The sequence below is a fragment of the Glycine soja genome, chromosome 7 (assembly GCF_004193775.1).
Source record: "Glycine soja cultivar W05 chromosome 7, ASM419377v2, whole genome shotgun sequence".
NCBI classification, from domain to species: domain Eukaryota; kingdom Viridiplantae; phylum Streptophyta; class Magnoliopsida; order Fabales; family Fabaceae; genus Glycine; species Glycine soja.
The window spans coordinates 43,705,369-43,728,158 of NC_041008.1; the positions used below are offsets into that span (position 1 = coordinate 43,705,369).

Here is a 22,790-nt window from a genome sequence, read left to right on the forward strand (position 1 = left end):
GATTGTACAAAAAAAGGGCACCAAATGATGGATTAACATCCATCATTCTATCCACAAGCCAAACATAATATTGTCACAACAGAAATTTCAAAAGAACAAGTTAAAAAAATAATTAGTTCTTAAAAAAAACATAACAAAAGAAATGACAGCTCATTCATCACAGCCTAATCATCTAAAATATTAGGTTGTTTCCACGAATCACTTAGAAAGAGGTTGAGGACGTTGGAAGCGTGGCGTAGGAAATTCATGAAATTTGGTTGGTTCGTTCTTGGAAATGGCCCACTTGGAAATGTAACTCTAATCATAGGAGTGACAGGGCAGATTGGAGGTGGTCTAAATGCTGGTGCTATTGGTACAAATGTTGGGACACTTACAACTTCAACATGAGAAGCAACTTGTGGTGAAACTTCAACTTCTGTTGATTCAAGGGCTAGGGATGGGAATAGGCCAGGCCAGGCTTTGAAAGGCCTTAGCCTAGCCTACGATAAATCTTTGAGGCTTGAACCTGACCTATAGCCTATCAAAGACTTTTATTTTGGCTCGGCCTGACCTTTTTAAAAGTCTAGCCTGACCTGATAGCCTTTTTAAAAACTTTCTTCATAATAAATATTTAATATTTTATGGAGTAGAAACGTAATAGGAAAGTTAAAGGAAAATGAAAGTCAATAAAAATAATGAGGAATATAAAAGGGCACATGACTCACACCTAATTGTAATTAAAGTCGTACTTGATTATAGGAATAGAAGTTATGGAGCAGTAATGTGTAATCAAAGTTTGATAGTTTCAAAAAAAAATTAATTATATCCAAAAAATAATATAAGTATATAAGTATATATATATATAAAGGCCGGCCTGTCAGGCTTCTTATAAGGCTTTTTAATAAGCCTAAGCCTGGTCTATTTAATTTAATAGACTTTTAAAAAAGCTTGAGCCTAACCTTTTAATTAAATAGGTCAGTTCAGAACAGACTTTATGTAGGCCAGGTCGTAGGCCTCTGTAGGCTGACCTGACCTATTCTCACCCCTATCAACGACTAATGAACTTTGAGAGCAACCAATTTCCTTGTGGAGTGGATGAATGAAAGTAATATAAATTAACAAATAACAACATTCTAAATAAACAAAAAATATATTGAGAAATAGTATAATGTTGTCTCAATTGTTGCTTGCATATTTTTAATTCAAGAAAGTGTCATAAACTATTTTGTCATTAAGTTGTATATGTTGGAGATCAAAATGTCATTGTGTAAGAACATATTAGCACAAAATCATAAAGAAGAAACTTTGCAAAATAGTCATTAGGTTTGAAAATAGAAAAATCAATATTAAAAAAAAGATGCATTTTAGTCCAAAATATTGTTGACCAAGATAAAACATCCTCTACGCACGTTTCTATACCACATTGATATTATGTGTGTCAAGTATGCACTCGATATTAACAGAAATAGAGATAAGTTTAACGTTTGGACTAAATTGTCTATATATTTATACATTTATATATTTATGAAGTAAATTATTAATTTACATAATATAGAGACCAAATTATCATCAAAGTAAAAATTACAAAGATTCATTTACCCAACTGTTGAACTATAAAAAAAAGGTGAGCACAATCTCCACCTGGAAACGCACTATGATACAGGTTAACAAAGTGAGACGTAACCTCATCATGCTCTTAGTTCTTGTTGGTTGATCACTCAGGCCAAAATTGTTCCATGATATTCCATTCCCATGTTGTCAACAAACTCCCCTCAATAACAACACCACTCCCCAAAAACACCCACTTTTCTTCATTCTTTTCAACTTCTCTTCAAACTTCCAATCCCCCGAACCTTCTTCAACTCTGCACCCTATGCGACACCCTTTCCCAAACCAAGCAAGTTCACGCCTTTTCCCTCCTCCATGGCTTCCTCCCCCGCAGTGTCTCCCTCTGCGCTTCTCTCATTCTCCAATATGCATCCTTTGGACACCCTTCAAATTCCCTTCTTCTCTTTCAACACAGTGTGGCATATTCCCGAAGCGCCTTCTTGTGGAACACCCTTATTCGTGCCAATTCCATTGCTGGTGTGTTTGATGGATTTGGCACCTATAACACCATGGTTCGTGCTGGTGTTAAGCCTGATGAGTGCACCTACCCTTTTGTCCTGAAGGTGTGTTCTGATTTTGTGGAGGTTCGTAAGGGTAGGGAGGTTCATGGGGTTGCGTTTAAGCTTGGCTTTGATGGGGATGTCTTTGTTGGGAATACCCTTTTGGCCTTTTATGGGAATTGCGGGCTTTTTGGCGATGCGATGAAGGTGTTTGATGAAATGCCTGAGAGGGATAAGGTGTCGTGGAATACTGTTATTGGGCTGTGTTCTCTTCATGGGTTTTACGAGGAGGCGCTTGGGTTTTTCAGAGTGATGGTTGCGGCCAAACCGGGAATTCAACCGGATTTGGTTACAGTTGTTAGTGTGTTGCCGGTGTGTGCAGAAACTGAGGACAAGGTGATGGCGAGGATCGTGCACTGTTATGCTTTGAAGGTTGGCTTGTTGGGAGGCCATGTGAAGGTTGGAAATGCGTTGGTTGATGTTTACGGGAAATGTGGGAGTGAGAAGGCTTCCAAGAAAGTTTTTGATGAAATTGATGAGAGGAATGTGATTTCCTGGAATGCTATTATTACTAGTTTTTCGTTTAGAGGGAAGTATATGGATGCTTTGGATGTATTTAGATTGATGATTGATGAGGGAATGAGACCGAACTCTGTCACCATTTCTAGTATGCTTCCTGTGTTAGGAGAATTAGGACTTTTCAAGTTGGGAATGGAAGTCCATGGGTTTAGTTTGAAAATGGCTATTGAGTCTGATGTATTTATTTCTAACTCATTGATAGATATGTATGCAAAATCAGGATCTTCAAGAATAGCATCCACTATATTCAATAAAATGGGAGTAAGAAACATTGTATCTTGGAATGCTATGATTGCAAATTTTGCTCGGAACAGGCTTGAGTATGAAGCTGTAGAATTAGTGAGGCAAATGCAAGCCAAGGGAGAAACCCCCAACAATGTAACTTTCACAAATGTTCTTCCAGCTTGTGCAAGATTAGGTTTCCTGAATGTTGGAAAAGAAATTCATGCCAGGATTATTCGTGTTGGATCCTCCTTGGATTTGTTTGTCTCTAATGCTCTGACAGACATGTATTCAAAATGTGGATGTTTAAACCTTGCTCAAAATGTCTTTAATATTTCTGTCAGGGATGAAGTTTCCTACAATATACTAATTATAGGCTATTCTCGAACAAATGACAGCTTGGAGTCTCTACGTTTGTTTTCAGAAATGAGACTTTTAGGCATGAGGCCTGATATTGTTTCATTCATGGGTGTTGTATCAGCTTGTGCAAATCTAGCTTTCATAAGACAAGGCAAAGAGATCCATGGTCTGCTGGTGAGAAAGCTTTTTCACACTCATCTTTTTGTTGCAAACTCGCTCTTGGATTTGTATACCAGGTGTGGACGAATAGATCTCGCTACTAAGGTCTTTTACTGTATTCAAAACAAGGATGTGGCCTCTTGGAATACTATGATTTTGGGTTATGGTATGCGGGGTGAGTTGGACACTGCAATCAACCTCTTTGAAGCAATGAAGGAAGATGGTGTGGAATATGATTCAGTTTCTTTTGTTGCGGTTTTGTCTGCGTGTAGCCATGGAGGGCTAATTGAGAAGGGAAGAAAATACTTTAAGATGATGTGCGATCTAAATATTGAACCAACACATACACACTATGCTTGTATGGTTGATCTCCTTGGAAGGGCCGGTCTAATGGAAGAAGCTGCAGACCTTATTAGAGGCCTCTCTATTATACCAGATACTAATATATGGGGTGCACTGCTTGGAGCATGCCGGATACATGGGAACATAGAATTGGGGCTCTGGGCAGCTGAACATTTGTTTGAATTAAAGCCTCAGCACTGTGGATACTATATACTCCTTTCAAATATGTATGCAGAAGCTGAAAGATGGGATGAGGCAAACAAGGTTAGGGAATTGATGAAGTCAAGAGGAGCTAAGAAAAATCCAGGTTGCAGTTGGGTTCAAGTTGGAGATCTGGTGCATGCATTTCTTGTTGGTGAGAAAATAGATAGTTTGGATGATGACTTTTGGGTATCAGATTGTTGTTAACTACTTTCTCTATTTATTTGAGGTTTGTATATAGCACATTTATCAATCTAACAATGTGATGAACTTTTTAAGATTTGAAATAATGAATGTTCCTCTGGCACTTTGTGTTTGATTTCTGCTAATTTCATGATTGAGATTATGCTTGTTTTATCTTGCAAGGCCACGATATGAGTTGGGTCTCCATTGAAGCCTTGTTTTACATTGTGATGACACCTAGTGCATTGGAGGTTGTGTATTTCATAACTATTGATCAATCCTTTTATTGTGTATTTCATGTGCTTGTGTTAAGTGGCTTAATTATGCTGTGTCTACGACCAACTATGTAAATGATCGAAAATAGTTTTCACAATGTGCAATATGTTGTATGTGCTTATTTGACTCTTTTTATCGTTAATTTGTGCCTAATGCTTGAAACCATCTCACCATCAGGGATTCAGACCTAGAATTGGTCATCTTTCTAATCTCATCTAAAGTACTAATTTGTTACTTTTTCAATTGTTTCTTTGGTAACATCTAGGCAATACTTACAAATAAGAGGCCTCTCAATAATAGGAAAATGTAGAATATTAAAGTTTTTTTTTTTTTGCCAAAGAGTATTTTTACTTTTAAAAAAACATAATATCATGTGTTTTTAAATTTCATGACCTCTGCACAATAACTATTGGGACTGGACTTGAAAAACTATGTTCTAACCACGAAGATTCTTAAATGCAAAGACCTCCCATCACAGCATATTCTCATTAACGACTTGTTCTATCCCCTGTTAATAAGAACAAAGTCAAGCTTCCATCACTTTTTTAAATTTCATGATGTCTGCACAATAATTAATCAAACTGCACTTGACAGACGGATTTCTAACCACTCCAATCTATTATATATTTAACTTTAAGCCATTTCTTTAGGTCTATAAATTGAGATCAGACAGGAGTAAACTAAACCACCTTCAAGTACCTAGCTATACATAACTCTAGTTCAGTTTTTTTCTTCTCCCTGCTTATTGAACCATATTTTCAAACATGGTGACACCAGAAAAGAGCCTTTCAACAGCTTTATATGCCGGAACCATAGGCTCAGGCTATGAAACCTTAGTTTTGTGTCATGGCTTTGGAACAGAGCAGTATGGACAAAATCATTCCTCTTTCGTGTTTTAGTTGTATGTAGCTTGTGTTTTCTTCACAGATGGGGCATGCATGATGACCCTTAACATTGTAACCGCTGAGATTCCCATATGCTGGAAAGTCATTAATGGTACAAAAAAGCATTGCACGCATTTCAAACGTCTCCTTGCGAAACGCATCAAACACTACAACCCCCTCGTCCCACAACTTTCTCAGGTCTTCAACCAACGGACTTAGATAAACATCTATGTCATTTCCTGACTGTCTTGGGCCCGATTTCATCATAGACAACATCATGTATTTTCACTTCATGCACAACCAAGGAGGCAAATTGTAAATTACTAGTAGAACTGGCCATGAACTGTGTTGAGTGCTTAAGGTGCCATACGGATTCATTCCATCACTGACTAGTCCAAGTCTAAGATTTTTTGGCTCTTTCCCGAAATCCGGATACAAACCATCAATCTTCTTCCCCTGCGAGCAATCAGTCGGATGACGGACCATTCCATCATAAATCCTTCCATTTGCATGCCATGTAAGGTCTTTTGCGTCGTCCTCATTAGAAAAAAGACGCTTAAACCTTGGAATGATTGGAAGATACCACAAAACCTTCATTGGGGGGCCCTTGTTGGAGTTTTCATCAGAATTGCTTTCCTCTTCATCCTTCACTTTGTACCGTGAAGTCCCACAGATAGGGCATTTCGACATTTCTTGGAATTCATGCATGTACAGTATGCAATCATTGAGGCAAGCATGAATCTTCTGATACTCCATACCCATCGGACACAATATATTTTTCGCCTTATAGTAAGTTTTAGGCAACGTGTTGTCCTCTGGAAGCAGATTGTGCACTACCTCAAGCAATAAGGTGAAACTTTTGTCACTCCACCCATACCTGGCCTTCACATTAACCAGACTTAACACCACAAACAACAGGGTTAAGGAATTCTTGCACCCCATATACAAAGGCTTCTTTGAATCACTCTGCAATCCTTCATACACAGGGGCGTGTGCTTGCTGGAAAGACTCTTGTCCAAGGTCATGAATTATGTCCTCCAAGCGATCTCCCATTTCTACATCAAACGGTTCAGACTGGGACCCACTCTGCATGTCTGTCACTTCACCATGCCATATCCATGTCGTGTAATTCTTCTTAATCCCCTCACACAATAGATGGTCCCGTATGTCATCCAGTAGTTGTCGTCTTCCATTCAAACAGTTGATGCAAGGACAATAATATTTTCCTTCTTCATTCAGTCGAGCTTTTTCTGAAGCAAATTGCAAGAATTGCTCAACGTCATCCTCATATTCTGGGCTCATGTGACTTTCATTCATCCAACTTCGATCCATCTAAGCAATTCCATGCATGAAAATCTCACTTTTTATTTATAGGTGTGGCCCTATCCCATTTAGGAAGATTGTCTTTTATGTTAGCTTCAAATGTCAGTGTTAGCATTATTTTGAAAATTTTGACTAAATTTTGGCAGCATTTCGCATTGGTCTCCAAGTACACGACATGACATCGGTGAAATGAATTTCCCGATAATCAAGTATGCACTCAAAGAACAACTTGAAATGCGTTGAACCGAAACTTCATCAAATTAATCAAAATAATAATAACCTTAACGAATGAATCTAACATAAAAATACCAGTCTCCCCAAACTGTCCAAACGGATAATTCAAGACTAAATACAATGACTAATGCAAATTGTCCGCAAGAATCATTGCATTTAGTCTCAAACAGGAACCTAAGGTTCACTCAGCATGAACAACAGTTGTTTATATAGCAAATTACATTGATGACGTACAAGAACATAAAAAATCTAAATTTCAATTACAGACAAATATTAACATCAATAGTTCTTTATGTAACTAATTTTAAATTCTGGGTTTGTAGGGTGCTTATGCTTTATTATTGTAGTTGGGTATGTGTCTTCTTTTATGAATATGTTAGAGGTATGACAGAGGTGGATGGAATATGTGACAACCAAGAAGGATTAGGTTGTGAGTACACCAGCCAACCCACTGCTTCCATAACCAGTAGACCTGACCTCTTGAGTGGACCTCATGTGCCAACAAAGGTGACTAAACTCTGCCTTTCAATTTTTAGATGAGGGTGTGTGTGTGTGTGTGTGATGAGGGTGTGTGTGTGTGTATCAGGAAGGTGTGTCTGTCTGTGATGAAGGAGTGTTTGTGTGTATCATCAGCGTGTGTGTGTGTGTGCCATGAAGGTGTGTGTGTGTGTCTTTGTGTGTGATGAGGGTGTGTGTGTGTATCATGACGGTGTGTGTGTCGTTGTGTGTGATGAGGGTGTGTGTGTGTTTGTCATGAGGGTGTGTGTGTGTGATGAGGGTATGTGTGTATTTGAAAATTCCTATCGAAGATGATGCAAGCTGGAAAGAGAGACGCAACAAGAGGATGGAGGAACTGAAGAACACACAATTCTCAGGTCAAGATGCAGCTTCAGACCCTGGACTACTGCATAAGGAGCTTGTTGGAGAGAAAACTATTCTGATTTCTGAGTTGTATAAGGCTGTTGATGAAAAAGGAAATGTGGATAACTTTGTTGATGTGTTGGAGCAAGAATGCAGACAAAGGAAATTGAATTTGTCTGATATCTTTGAACAAGTCACTGAAACAGGACATACATTGCTCATGTGGCAGAAGTTAATGGGAGAGAAAAGATTGTAGAGTTGATTTCTTGTCACTTTCCTGAACTTCTTATTAGGAGAAATGTAAGAGGTCACTCTCCACTTCATGTTGCTGTGAGGTCCAAGAACACTACTATGGTCAACCTCATTCTTTCCCAATATGCATTAGTGAAGTCAACACATGATGATGTGATGAAAGATAAAAAGATAACAAGAGAGAAGAATGAACTTGGGGACACTCCTTTGCATGAGGCTGTCCAAAATGGAGATCTTAGTGTGGTTGAAGTCATTTTACAAAGAGATAAAGATATGGTCCATGAATTGAACAAGTCTAGGTGTTCACCACTGTTTTTGGCAGCTGCTAGTGAGAAGGTGGAAATTCTAAATCTTCTGTTGCAAATTCCATTCCCTGCAGATCAGAAGCTTCCTCGGTTCTTTGGAAACTCTCCACTCCATGCAGCCATACTGAAATGGAATCCTGGTACTCCTTCACTCCAAATTACTTGATTGTTCCCCTCACATTAATGATGTTTATGGTATGTTTTAACTAAGCACTTAGTTCATAAACTTAGAATTGGATTTATAACCAAGAGAGAATCTAACTTAAACTCAGTTAATTAAATAGGATGTGTGAGTTGTTATAAACTTCATGCTACATTTTATATATATATATATATATATATATATAAACCGGGTTTATAAGTTTAACTAGACCATAAAAATAATGAGTTTGGATCCTTTCCCATTGATGTATCCACATCCTCTCTCCAGCAACAAGCATAAGTACATAACCATCGGATACATGCATCCAATGGTTTAAAAAAAGTCATACAACTTTATTGTGGTTTTTATATTCATGAAGTAATCTTTCTATTCCTTACCTAGTTTTGACTGGGTTTTTGGTTTTCATATAAAATCACCGAATCAATTTCAACATATGACAATTGCAATTCTCACCAACAAAATCATCACCAGAGCAAACCATACAAAGCATACATATGAATCACAGACCAAAAAGTGTAGCAAAAAAACCTCAGTATCTGCAAGATTATGTCAAGGAAGTCCAGCCAAGACAATGATTACGTGGCAAGAGGATATTGGCTCTAGAAGATTATCCTATATGCTATTTTGTAATTTTGTTACAATCAAATCCAAGGGCAATCAATTAAGTTATTGAAACTGAATTGAGCTTGGTTGTAGAACTTACAAGCTCTTGGACAATATGATGAAGGAAGCTTTAGTTCAGTTCTGCAAATTCAGCTGCTGCAAAGAGATAATAAGTAAGCATTTTGACAAGAATTTATACCTACTTAGTAATATGAAGACTGGAGAAAAGAAAAATGAAAAGGGAATTCTAATGCAAACTATGAACAATGTATAGATGTCATGCCATGACTAGTAATTTATCGAATTACTAGTCAAAATTGAATTGAGAGAAGCTAGGCAACATAGTTCTATGAATCCAACTTCCTCCATTTCAAAATAGACAATGACCAGCCATTCTACATCTCTTATTAATGGCATTCCCATCAATGAGGCATCTAACCTTGGGTGGCAGCAGCCTCAGGTTATGGCAAAACCCATCAATTGATTCAAAAAATTAAAAATGAATTAAATTCAAAATTACAAATCAGTTTGCTTGATGTTTGATAGCCTGAAGATCTCAAATCAGGTCATAATTATCAAAAACTGATATCGGATAGTCTGAAGATCTCAAATCAGTTTGCTTGGAATTTGTGGTTTTAAATTTGAATGGTTATTTGGAACACCAAAGGTTGAACTTGTGAAGCATGTTACAGGTGTGTGATAAACAAAAAGTTGTGCTGTTGGCAGATATGGCACACATCAGTGGACAAACTATTGCTAGTTGTTCCTGCTGCAGTGGTTTCCATTGCTGGAAACTAGTGACTGCTCTCTTGAACTAAAAGACTTTTGCACTGCTAAAAGTCGTGATAATGGATTGAAGGAATGAAAGAACTGTGATTCAACATTTTTATACAAATACAGCAGGACTCCATGCAAATGAGATTTTGGTGAGAATGTTTAATGGGATTTCCATGGTTTATTTTTCCTCTTAGTTTAAATTGATTCCTTTTTTGCTTTGAATAGGTTTTCTAGCGGTTTCCTATTGCAAGGTGAAGGTCAGGTGCATTCAACTTCCAATGAAGAAATAGTTTGAGGAGGAAGAAGAAAGACTTAGACTACTTAAATTTGTAACAGTGTTGCTTAGGTTTAATCATACTACTGAATCGGCTGCTTACAACACTTCAGAAAGTGGAATTTGCTATACTTTTTTATGGCTGAATGCCTACCTAGGATGCTAATTCACTCTGAGTTTGAGCATATCAGTAGATTTGTGTTTGCTTGTAAATAAAAAATATATGTGTTTTGCTCTATGCCTCTCTAGAATCAAATATACTTCAAGTGAATGTCTTATTCATTATCATCATAAGGATTGTCTTGGATGAAAACATAACGGGTTATTTTTAGATTTTATGAGATGTGGAATTCCAATTTCTCTGACAATATGACCTCGGTAATTTAAGCATGGTAGACATCATATATATATGTGTACAAATCTACAACTGTTAGTTTCAGTAATACTCAGTGATTGAGAAATAATCCTAATGGTTATTTTTTTTATTAATGTGCAACTTAGTTTAACTGGTCATTGCCATGGATTGAGTGACGAAGAGATAAAGGACTTGTGGGTCCAAGCAAATGTAGATGGAAATGGTGTTCTTGATTATAAAAAATTTCTGGTAATGTATTTGACATTGACATTGAATTAGCTCTTGGAATAAATATTATACAAGATTTAAAATCTTGAATTTTTCCTATAAAAATTGTGAGAGGATCCCTGAATCTAAATGGCTTTCTCCATAAGGCATATAGTATTGCACTGATGATAGCTGTGACACCCTCTACCCTCACAAATATAAATAAGTAACTAAATAAATCATAAAATTTAGTATTAAGTTTATAAACACATGATAATACAAGAAGGAGAAACAAAACATGCAAAATTAATTAATAATTTTGTTTTTAAACACATTTAATTTAAATCAATTCAAAAGGATAAAAGGTTCACATCCACTTAGTGAAAACATAATAGAAATTTTTTTTGAATAAAATATAAAATTATCCCGGCTCAAAACAAGGTCGTCCACTCTAAATAAATAATAAAAAAAACTAAAATAGAAAAGTATAACGCAATTATATCATTCAGTAAATCATAACATGTGAAAATCATAATAAGCGAAGTAAAATCCTATGCCCCAATGTCACACTTATCATAGCATATCCCTATCACAGACTAAGTCTCTCCATCTCTAGCATGTGACTCATCATATGAAGGTTCACTTGAAACAAAGTGGCAATCAGCCCAAACACAAACACACACCGGGAGTAATTTATCACATTCGTATATAATAAAATATTAGAGCATGTGAAATATATAATACTTAAAGCTAACTTTATATAAATAACATTATCGCACAACATCGCACACATTATTCACACCCATTCAAGTTCGCATACTCCATAAAATAACATCAACCACATTTGTTAACTCAATGAAATTCAAACACAAGCGTTATGCAACAATTATACTAAGATTCAAGCCTATATGCAATGTGATACCATGTCAGTGAAAAATAACACTGAGACGCTTAGGAGTACATGACAAAGCACACCACACAATGGGTATACTCGGTCACTCTCACTAAGTAACATCATAAGGTGACCAGTTAGGGTTACTCTGTTTTGCGAGAATGCCCCAACCACATGGGATCAACATGGGCTTAAAAGAGCACTCAAACCGAGTATCTTTACCCCCAAGGCCTAGACTCCGAAAAATCCGTTTGGGCCTCACCTTCCTGATTCAGGTCCAACCCCTAAAATATTTTTTTTTTTGCACGCAAACACTGTTTATGAGTTATATAATACCCATGACCTCACTCTTATATTTCAAAGATATTTAACAAATTGCGCTACAATTTAACCCTTCAGGATCCTAACTAGGAATCCTACAATTTCCTTTAACACTGCGCATAAAAATTCTCTCAAGGTAAACACTGGTCGAGTTACTGTATAACTCATAACTCACAAGACAAGTAGTATCACTACAAATATCAATCATACACTCATTCACAACCATATTTCATGTCTACAATTTAACATTTCACACTTTAACTAATTACAAAATATATTCAACAATTAAATAACAATGTATCATAATACTAATAACATACAATATTTAACTTCAAGATTTATAAACAAATAACTATAAAAATACATGTGAAACATATATATATAAATATATTATATTCAATATATATATATATATCAAATGTATTAAGTATATATTAATATAAAATAATCACAATAATATCAAACATATCATCAAGTAAATACAAATTATATATAACAATAAAATATATACTCATATTGATTTATATGAACAACATGTATACCTATATTCTAAACATTTTTCAACTAAGTTACCAACATCAAGAAAATGCCTAATTACAATGTGAATACAACTTTAGTTAATTTCTTTAAACGATTTTAGCCAATTCAATTATCCAACAATCTCTACACATATGAATTTCATGACGAAAAATCACCCACGTGAAATAAAATATAAAGTTTGTGAAATAAAAGTATCAATATATATGTACACGTATACACTGCGGTGTGGAAAAATAAAAAAGAACAAGATTGAAAGGCCAACATATTTGGTATAAACAAAATCACCACCACACAATTTTTATGCTAATTATAAAGAATTCTAATTCCTAAGGTACACACCTAACACAGGAACACATCAATTCTACAACAAACTCGCAACAGAACACCAATTGATTCATCAAACACACTCAGTCCGCGATTAAACATGAAAACATAATTAAACTTCATAAACACCCCCAAAATAACCCAAAAATTGATCATCTAGAGATCCCTACACATGTTCATTCTAATCCCCAAGCGTGAGTAACTCATCCCTTACCTCGATGTAGTCGCTTAAATGTTCTCTGTTAGCAATTGTGGCGTCTCTGGTACTCTCTAGAGCTCCTCCTCTAGTTGCTCTGTTAGGGTTCTTATGCGTCAGAAAAGAAGAAAGGAACATAATGTGTTTTCTAAAAAGTTGCTCTAGGTTAACATTTGGCTTATATAGTAGGAATTTATGACCTAATAATTTTTTTTTACTTATTTATTAATTTCTTATTTACTTATTAAAAGTTACGGAAAGTTACAGCTGTTACAATAGCAATGCTATAAGGAATTTGCCTATCAATATTTTAGTTTATGAGTCATCAGACATAAACATATCAAAATCAAAGAGTTTTGTCATGTGTAATTCGTAGAAACTATTGCTAGCATGTCATTTGATCAATAGTGGCTGATACAAGAACAAATAAGCCTTGTTCCACTAGGAAGTGGCTGATCCAACAAGAACAACTAACCTGTAAAGGGCATATGTAATGTCATTTAGTGAAGTAAAACATTTTTGCATAGAGAATCATTGAGAGTTCTTATTTTGTTTTTCGCCAAGTGAGATAAGGCTTTGTTGTAGAATAAGTGGCAGAATTCCCATTTATTTTTTTAATCCTTTCTTTTTCTAGTTTGTTGGATAAATCCATGATCTTGATATAATTTGGATGCAGCAGCAAATCTGGAGTTCAACAGCTCCAGATATAGATGACAACAAGAATGGTGATTAGGACGATAGTTCAAATGATGCACAGGAGCAAACAATTGGTTTCAGTGTAAAAAACACAATTTTGTTCCCTCCAGAAGTAGAGAAAGGTAGATGGCCTGAAGACTACTCCCTTTCTGATCATGCACGACTCACTGTAGTGTTTTCTCCCATAAGAATGTCATGCTCCCAGTTGATTTGCTGACAATGCTTTTGGCCTCTAGCATAGGTTTTAGAATTAAGACTTATGTACATATATATGTCACTATAAGAATGAGTGAAACAGTGGAACGAGCAAGGGAAGATACAAGAGTTCTTTTTTGAGGTGATTTTAAAGAGCCCTATGTTGTGATTACTGCACCATCACTTGACAAGGTAAGCATAAGTATACTAAAGAGTGCAATTTGAAGGCAGTAGCACTCTAGTATCTCTAGTTGGCGACATTGCTGATGATGACATTTGCAGTGAGCAACACTCCTCACCCAGTTTGTTTTTCTCATTTATTGTTCTTGTATGGTGAAACATGAAAGATTAGACGAAAGGAAGCAACAGAAGAAATGATCTGTATAGTTGTGTATAGGTCCTAGGCGTTAAACCATTTTGTAGCTAGGTAAGATGGCACCCCCAGCTAGAGCTTTCTTTAAATAAGGGAGAATTCAAACAACATTATATCTTGTAAAAGTTCTGATGAGTGCTTAAATATGGTTTTGAAGAAAATATTGTCTCATACTCTTACCAACAATGACCATTAAACCACACCAATGAGTAAACCATAGTCATAATATTACACAGAATTATAAGGTTGGTTTGGGGGTTGAAGGGAGAAGGAGTGAGGGAGAAGTCGTGGGCCTGAATCCCTCTCATTAACAAAAATTAACAAACTAACAACTAACATTTGCCAATAAAAAAACAAACAATTAGCGCTGAATTTAGGAACTCTTGCTCTTACTTGTAGTGGATTTCAGAAACTAACTTAAACCAGTTTTAGCTTAGCTGCCTTTAAATGTAATGTCATCCACTAGCCTAGCAGTCTATGGCAGCTAGCTGAAAATAATTGAAAGCAGTGCTAGCCTGTGCATGTGGCTACTATAGGGTCAAACGTTTTGAAGAAGCTCAACAGTGTTAGGGAATCTAAGCAATCATCAATAGAAGCTGCTGAAGCTATGAACAATAAGGCCAAACAACTTGAACAGGCATTATCCCAAAAAGCTATAGGATATGAAGCATGGAAACAAAAACTAGAGCATGAAAGAAAGGAGTACACAACAACAGTGAAGGAAGAAAGTAGATGCTTCCAAGCAACAACTCAACAAAATAAGGCAATATTTTGACACAGCTTTCCAAGCAAGACTAGCTGCATTCCAAACCCTAGTAGTAATAACTAATTAACAAACTAACTAACAATCTATAAGAAGAAAGAGCACAAAGACCACGTACGCGGAAGCACAAAGTTACAATGAAGGCATGAAGGCAGTGAAATGTACCTCGAACCCAACAACGACAATGCCGGCGAGATTGTAACTTAGGTGAAATGTACCTCAGGTGACCACAAAGACCACATACTAGCAGTGAAATGTACCTCAGGTGACCACGAGTTCACCAATCCTTGCACCAGAAACCAAAAAAGGTCCTTAGCTTAACCACGAGTTCCAGAAACAGACCTAGCTATTCAATAGAACAACACAGGTAGACGAAACGTACCTATCACAGTCTTCAGTGCAATGGAGAACAACAAGCTTCAATGTTAACAGTGCAATGGAGAAGAGAGCGCGAGAGGGTACACGGAGAAGAAGAAAACGTGAGAGGGTAAACGGAAAAGAAGAGAGCGCGAGCAAAATAGGTCGCATCAAATATAATTTAAAATGCAAGTTCAACATCGATTTTCAATAAAATAAAAAAACTGATGTTAACAAATTGATGTGAACGTTAACATCGGTTTTATTCAACAAACCGATGTTAACTGATCATATGTTAACATCGATTTTGAAGAAAATCGATGTTAACGAAGCGACGTTAACATCGGTTTTTTGAAAACCGATTTTAACATCACTTCGTTAATATCGGTTTTGATATATATATATATATATATATATATATATATATATATATATATATATATATATATATATATATATATATATATATATATATTGATAGACGATGTAATTCAGTTATGATTATTCTTTTTGTAATATTTTAGTCTGTGACTTGAATGTTGTTGGACTAGATTTGATTAATGAAATGTCAATAACAAGGTATAATCTAATGTGGGAGACTTCTCATTTTGTTTTATTTTTGTTAAACATGTGTAATGTTGGTTTTGGAACTTTGTTAGCTATAAATGTATACGAAGCATAATTAAGTTTACGGTTTTGGGTCCCAAAAGGAGATTATGCAATATAAATTTAGGACACGGAGGACTCTCTTTCAAGAGGGTCAAGACAAGCCAAGAATAAATTTTTAAGGGAATAAGCTTAATGACCAAAAAGGGTTATTTGACTCTTTTTTTTTTTTTTTGGTTCTTGTGTAAAAATGAATGCGAGTTGTGTGTGTCAAGTGAATGAATCGCGCACATAATTTTCACGTTATTTATTTATCTGTGTATCAAAGTACAAAGTTCAGTTGTTCCTAATGTATCTAAGTCTCTGACAAAATCTAACTATAGAAGGCAAATGTCCTTGAGTCTTGAGAGGTTGACTCTGAATTTTATTGTAAAAAAATCTAGTGGCCAAATTGGCCATTGTCGGCAGAAGAAGAGCCTTTGCATTTGTTTACGTTATCTGTGAGAATATATGCTGCCACCAATGTCTCCCTGCTTCGTTTACCCAATATGTACTGAGACAAAGAAAAGGGAAGAAAAGCTATTTTTCTTCTTGAGAATATCTAGTAAAGCTTTTAACTTTTTTCCAAAACGATATTTAGTAGACATAGTTATTGGAATTAGTAGTACTGTAGTAATGTAATTTGGCTACTATACTACGTGTAATTTTATTGTGAATGGTCAAACAATGGACCAAAATGCTAAAATAGACATAAAATGTGTCTGTATCGCTGTTAGAAGGTAAATCCGGTGTGGGATAAGGATTCACATTCAACGTGTATTGCAAAACATAAATAAGCTAAAACAAACACATTTATTATGTCTTTCCAAGTTCCAAATAATAAAAAAATACTTTATATAACAAATATTGTTCAAATCACTATATAATGAAATTTATGTTATTTCAACTTGATTGATTACTATATATAAATATTTAATTTTGATATATTTTTTGGCATATATTAGAGAGTGCCAACACCGAACTATATAAGTTTTGTCATGTTTTATTTGATTTGTTGAATCATTCTCTTTGTTGTAAGTATTAGGACGAGTTTGATTCGTAAAAAATAAGCCAAATAGAATAGCTAAAAGCTCCGGTTTGGGATTATCGGAGACGCCAAAAGCTCCATAGCAACCCATAATCCAATTTCCATTAGACTCTCGAATTGAAGATCTCCAATATAAATATAATTCTTCTACATTTGATTTTTAAAAAAAAATTATGAAAAATTACAAATTAAGTAGAGATAGACAAAAGCAAAGATTCTTTTTTTTTTTACTCTAACAGATTTACAACCACTTCCTCACTGAGGATTTAAAATCACTTAATATCGTCTAAATTAAATTGATAATGTATATATTTTGATAATTTAAAATTGTTATAAATGTGATTTTTTAATATCATTGATTTAATTTATGGGATAGAATCAAATTGAAAAGATTTGAAAATTTAAGTAACTAAATTTTATCTAAAAAATAAATTAGAGAATAAATATCTAATTTAACCTAAATAAATAAAAAAATTTACTATCCTTTCTAAGAAAGAGAACCAAGTTTGGATATAAGTAAAAGAAATGAATGAAAATGATGATCACGTACATATACACTCACATAATTTTCAAGAGTTTGGGTTTACAAAATAAACTCCTCCCTCTGCTGCCAATGATTTTGATTTTGGGCTGTATAATTGCAATTTGCAATGATACGAACAAAGACTGAGTATACGCTGTCAATAATATTGCGTGCATCCAAGTAACACAAAACAATTAAGTAATGTTCCATCATTATTAGGGAATACAATTATGCAACTATATGCTAAATCAACTTTTGTTTGAGCTGCTTTTGAAATGTGTCTGGTCAAAGAAAACTCTTGCTTTATTTTTTATCAACTGCTAAAGATGTTCCAAAAAAATATGTCGAAGAATAAATGTTTTCCATGTGAATAAATAACTTGAAAATGTTTCACATCTAGCTTTTGCTTTCCTAACCTTTGCTATATAGAAAGAAAAAAAAAGGAACATATATAAACCCTGCAAAATGAAATAAAAGACTTAAATAACTAAAAAAAGACTTGCTTCTAGCTTGTTTGTATTGTGAATTTAAAGTATATAATACTGTAACATAAGATTCTCGTTTTATGCGATAATTAAACAGAATATTAATTTATTAGTGGAATTTATTATAGCAAAAAGCATAAAAATTGTTTGCGCTATCATAGAAACATTTTCAACCTTTTCTTAATCATGATGGAATTCTTCCTAGTTACGCTTACACCATATCAATAATTTTTTTTAGACCATAACAATACTTAAGTATACCTAATCTCTCACTTCAATTATCTTTATAGAATAAAATTAAAGTCATGCTTTTAACCGGGTATTTATCTTATCACCCAGTACTTTAATTTGTTTCTGCTATTTTTTTTTCTTTTGATTGGGCCCCATTTAAATTGACAAAAGCGAAGCACCGCAACCGCATTGTTAATCAAGTATATATAAATCAAACTTAAAACAAAATTATCGCAGAAAAAACACAATAATTAGTGTTCTAAAGAGACATTGACTGCAACATCTGTTCTGGAAGGAGCACATAATTATGTTGTGCAAGTCATATCTCTTGCTAAACAACAATGTCAAAACTGATCAAAAGCACACGCGTTTTATGGATAAACAATTTAATTGAAATTTGCAAATTTTAACTCGTTCACTAATTCACATGTAAGTAGAATATGATATTGTGATTCACGGAAAAAAATAAAGAAAAAACAAGTAGTATAAACTCGCATGCAGACTAAAACAAATACTGTAGTTAAATGAAACGATATATATGATTAAGGTACACTCGTTTCATTTAAAGGTTTGATTTTATGGGATGATATCATGTGAGAATATCATATTTTTTTTTAAATAATTCAATTACTTAATAATTAAAAATTTATTTATTATTTTATTAAATCTTCAATTAATTGATATGATAAATATATCAATTGATTGATTTAAAAATATATATTCAATATATTTTTTTATTAAATAATATTTATATGTGTGAGCAAATGAGAATTTTCATTTTAAATTTTCATACTAATCCAATATTTTAATGTTTGTGGATAATTGATTGATTATCTAAATATTACATAACTGATTAATTCAAATATTAAGAAATATAATTAATAAATTGTATTGAATATTTTTTTATAATTATAGAAACTATATGTATATTATCCTGATTTAAAAATAACTTACCATAATTATTGATTATGCTATTATTCAGTTAGCTTACAATAATAATTGTTTATTTATTCTATTAACGATGTTATTAGTATTTAATTTGATTAATATATATCAATACTACTCAATAAATTTTTTTATATATTATTATATATATTCAAATTTATTACAGATTGAATCATGCAATATTTAATTTGATTTCATAATATTTGTTTTTTTCATCAATTATTTTTATATATTAATTGCTTGATTCAAATCAATTGATAGAATAAAATCAAATTCATTACAAATTCAATTGTGCAATATTTAGTTTTATTTCATCAATTATTTATATATTGATAATTATATATATATATATATATATATTCATTCAAATAATTACATTTTAAAACAATAAATCGTGCAATTAAAACAATATATTAGTATACTTTTCTGCTTTGAACAAGCAAGGTTTCCTTTTAAAAAAAACTTTATAAGTAGTATAACTAGCATTATTACTGAATAACAAGTCTTGTAACAATTTCTTTCTCTTTTACTTCATAACTTTTAATTTTGATTCTCCTGTAAATACTAGTGATTTTTTTTATAGTTTCATTTTTTTTTTGTCATCTTTTTTCTAACACTTTGTTTATTTCAGATGAAATGAGAAGGATAAAAATGAGAAATAAAACAAAAAAAATTATTACAAATTCTTAGATCCCACCTGAGATAATTTCTCCCCTTGCTATGTATGATTCGAAATAAAATTTAACACGACAAGCTGTTTGTTTTTTTTTATCTTTATCTTGTTTGATTGTTATCTTGATAACAATGTAATTATAAAATTATTTTACCAATAAGATATCTTTTTTCTCTGGGTGTCTTTGTTGTTATATTTGACTATGGTTGTAACAACACAATTTCCAACAACTTTACATCACTACACATGCTTTTATTCTCTCATGCTTCGACTTATATATGTTTCATTTTAACAACATGATTTTTCTATTTTATTTTAAGTATTTTTAGTTTTAAAAAATTGTACCAATATATGGAAAAGTTGATGTCTAACTTCAGTTTTAATTATGTTTATTGTTAAATATTATGAAGAAAAGTATATAATATCTTTTTTTATGAGTTGTGGAGGGGAAGTGTTATTGTAGTTTTTCTTTTCAGGTTACAAGACTTTTAAAAAAAAGGTAACACAATCTTTTTTTTACTTATCTCTTATTTCTTTCTTTTACTTTTTAATATAACTAAACAATAGAAAAAAAATCTAATTTTTTACCAATATAAATAAATCATTTTTCACTTGGAATTCCTTTCAATTTCCTTCCTGTGTTTCGTTCTTCTTTTCTTTTCTTTCAAATAAAGTGTAAGGTAATCTTTCAACTTTTCATTCTCCTAAAATATATTTATTTTTTAATAATTAAAATTTGACATTTTAAATTTGAAGTATATATTTTTCTAATATTCTCAATTTTTTTAAAAAAATATTTTTCTAATGTTAAATATATACAAACAAAGTGTAAGATAATATTCTAATAATTTAGATTTCAAATACTTTTCGTTTTTTGATGATAAGAAATAATGAATAAAAAAATCAATTTAAAAATAAATTTTGATTAAAATTAAACAAATGTTTACTTAATAAATATGTACTACTTTAAAAATAAATAAAAATTCAATATGTACTAATTTTATTCATATTTAAATTTTAATTAATTTAAATAATAAAAAATAACATCAAATTATAACTAATAATAATGGTAGTAGTGTATTATGATATTTTTTTTTACTCTGATACTTATTACATTAAATTGTATACTCATTTAATTCATACTCAATTAAATCAGTTATATAATAATAATAATAATATTATTATTATGTTTTTGAAATATTTATATAAAAATGTACATCAATCATTGGAACAATCTTATCCCTAATTATAAAATATAAATTTAATATTCATTGTAAGACATGCCACCCTAAGTTATTTAATAGTATTTTACATCAATACTTGCTTAAACAGGATGTTTTGAGTCCGGTAATCCTTATAAGTAAAGTAAATAATCACAAAAGTTTTTTGGATTTTTTTTTTGTATTATAAATCTGAGTCCTGATTTTTAAATAAGAGTATTAATTGTTAGAAGTTATTTATATCCTTCGTAAGTTATGTAATTTTTCTTGCATTGAATATTTAATTTATTTATAATTTTATTCCTTACAAATTTTATTTCTTATTTTTTAATTAAATTTTAAACTATAATACATTGTATTAAATTGAAGATATTTTTATTTTTAATGCATTAAATTTTAAATTAGCGTAATTTTATTAAATCTTAATGTGATTTAGCTTTTAAATTTTTATATAAAAATAACATGTTTTGATTTTAGCAGTTTGTTTCTACAATTTTTCTTAATTTTAAAAGTCTGATCTCTTTAATTTTTTTACTTACTGTTATATAATATTCATTATCAATGATACACAATATTTAATAATTTCTTCAATTTATTTTATATTTAAATTTATAATTATTTGTATAACACACCACAACTTACAATTGAAGAAGTCATTAAATACTGTGGTGTGTTATACAAATATTATATAATAGAGCATGATAACAAGTCATTCTATGTAAATAGAATGATAGCAGTAACTTTATAATCGGTAATCCAAAAAAGAATTACATTTAACTGAATTGTGAAGCAATGCACCCCTAGGCATTTGAAACAAGTCATATAGCTGTGTCACACTGCTTCCAAATCAGAATAATTTTCCTAAAAGAAATAACATGGGACCACAAAAGCAAATCACTGCAACTGGCTTGTGTGTGTCATCTGTATGGAATGTATGCAAGCTTAGGCATTCCAAACCAATCATTGCTCCATACAGTGTGGAGTGTATAGTCTTAACAAGTTAAAATTGTCATATATTTCTCATCACATTACAGCATTTTTTTGTTTTCTATTATATCTCTTTCACATCATACTGTACTCTGTACAAGACCTTCATCCCTCATTGGGTATGTGATTAAGTACTTCCTTCATCAAACCTCGTTTGTGAGATAAGTTCAGTATATTTGGTATTTTGGTGTAATAAACTATACATTGATTTTTTAAAGAAAATACTGTTGAAAAATTTAGTGTATACAATTTCATCTATCCATTTCCCCCCTTTACTTCCCTACTCTTTCGAAGAAGAGCAAAGTTGAATATAGAAACTAGAATTCACTCACATGACATGTGGTTGAGGATGAGAATACAGTGTCAAAGTTTTATTAATGTGCATATGGTGGTAAGCAGGGAAGATTACATCCTCCCCACCTAGGATGCATAGGATAAGGACTTCTAGAATAGGGGTATTATAGGCTATAAGAAAAAAATGGTATGGTGTCCAGTCTGTTTCCTTGACTATCCAGCCTACTGGATGAGATGACAAAGTCTCATTAAATATAGATCTTCAAATGAAATTTAATAATTTACGCAATTCAAGGAAATGGAAATTTGCAATTACAAATGACTCAGGGCTTATTGGGTGTGCAGTCTGTTCATTTGACCTTTTCACCCTATTTTTTTATCTTTATTTTCTTACAAATATGCATTCTAGCATTTAACTCAAGAAGATCACACTGA

General features: G+C 32.7%; 2 protein-coding genes across 2 annotated transcripts; both read left to right on the forward strand.

The window, feature by feature from the left end:
* The first annotated feature begins 1,576 nt into the window (after positions 1 to 1,576).
* Positions 1,577 to 4,468, forward strand: LOC114419907 (putative pentatricopeptide repeat-containing protein At1g69350, mitochondrial). Its single transcript, XM_028385719.1, has one exon. It carries the CDS (start codon positions 1,716 to 1,718, stop codon positions 4,155 to 4,157), a length of 2,442 nt encoding a protein of 813 aa, XP_028241520.1. The 5' UTR covers positions 1,577 to 1,715; the 3' UTR covers positions 4,158 to 4,468.
* A 3,097-nt stretch (positions 4,469 to 7,565) lies between these two features.
* LOC114419908 (ANK repeat-containing protein nipk-1-like) lies at positions 7,566 to 10,376 on the forward strand. The gene is made up of 2 exons (XM_028385720.1): positions 7,566 to 8,408; positions 9,727 to 10,376. Exons 1-2 carry the CDS (start codon positions 8,063 to 8,065, stop codon positions 9,732 to 9,734), a joined length of 354 nt encoding a protein of 117 aa, XP_028241521.1. The 5' UTR covers positions 7,566 to 8,062; the 3' UTR covers positions 9,735 to 10,376.
* The last annotated feature ends 12,414 nt before the right edge of the window (positions 10,377 to 22,790 follow it).

What these genes read in the sequence shown, in the direction of transcription:
- LOC114419907 (XM_028385719.1), top strand. Translation starts at nt 1,716, where the DNA reads ATGATATTCCATTCCCATGTTGTCAACAAACTCCCCTCAATAACAACA.
- LOC114419908 (XM_028385720.1), top strand. Translation starts at nt 8,063, where the DNA reads ATGGTCAACCTCATTCTTTCCCAATATGCATTAGTGAAGTCAACACAT.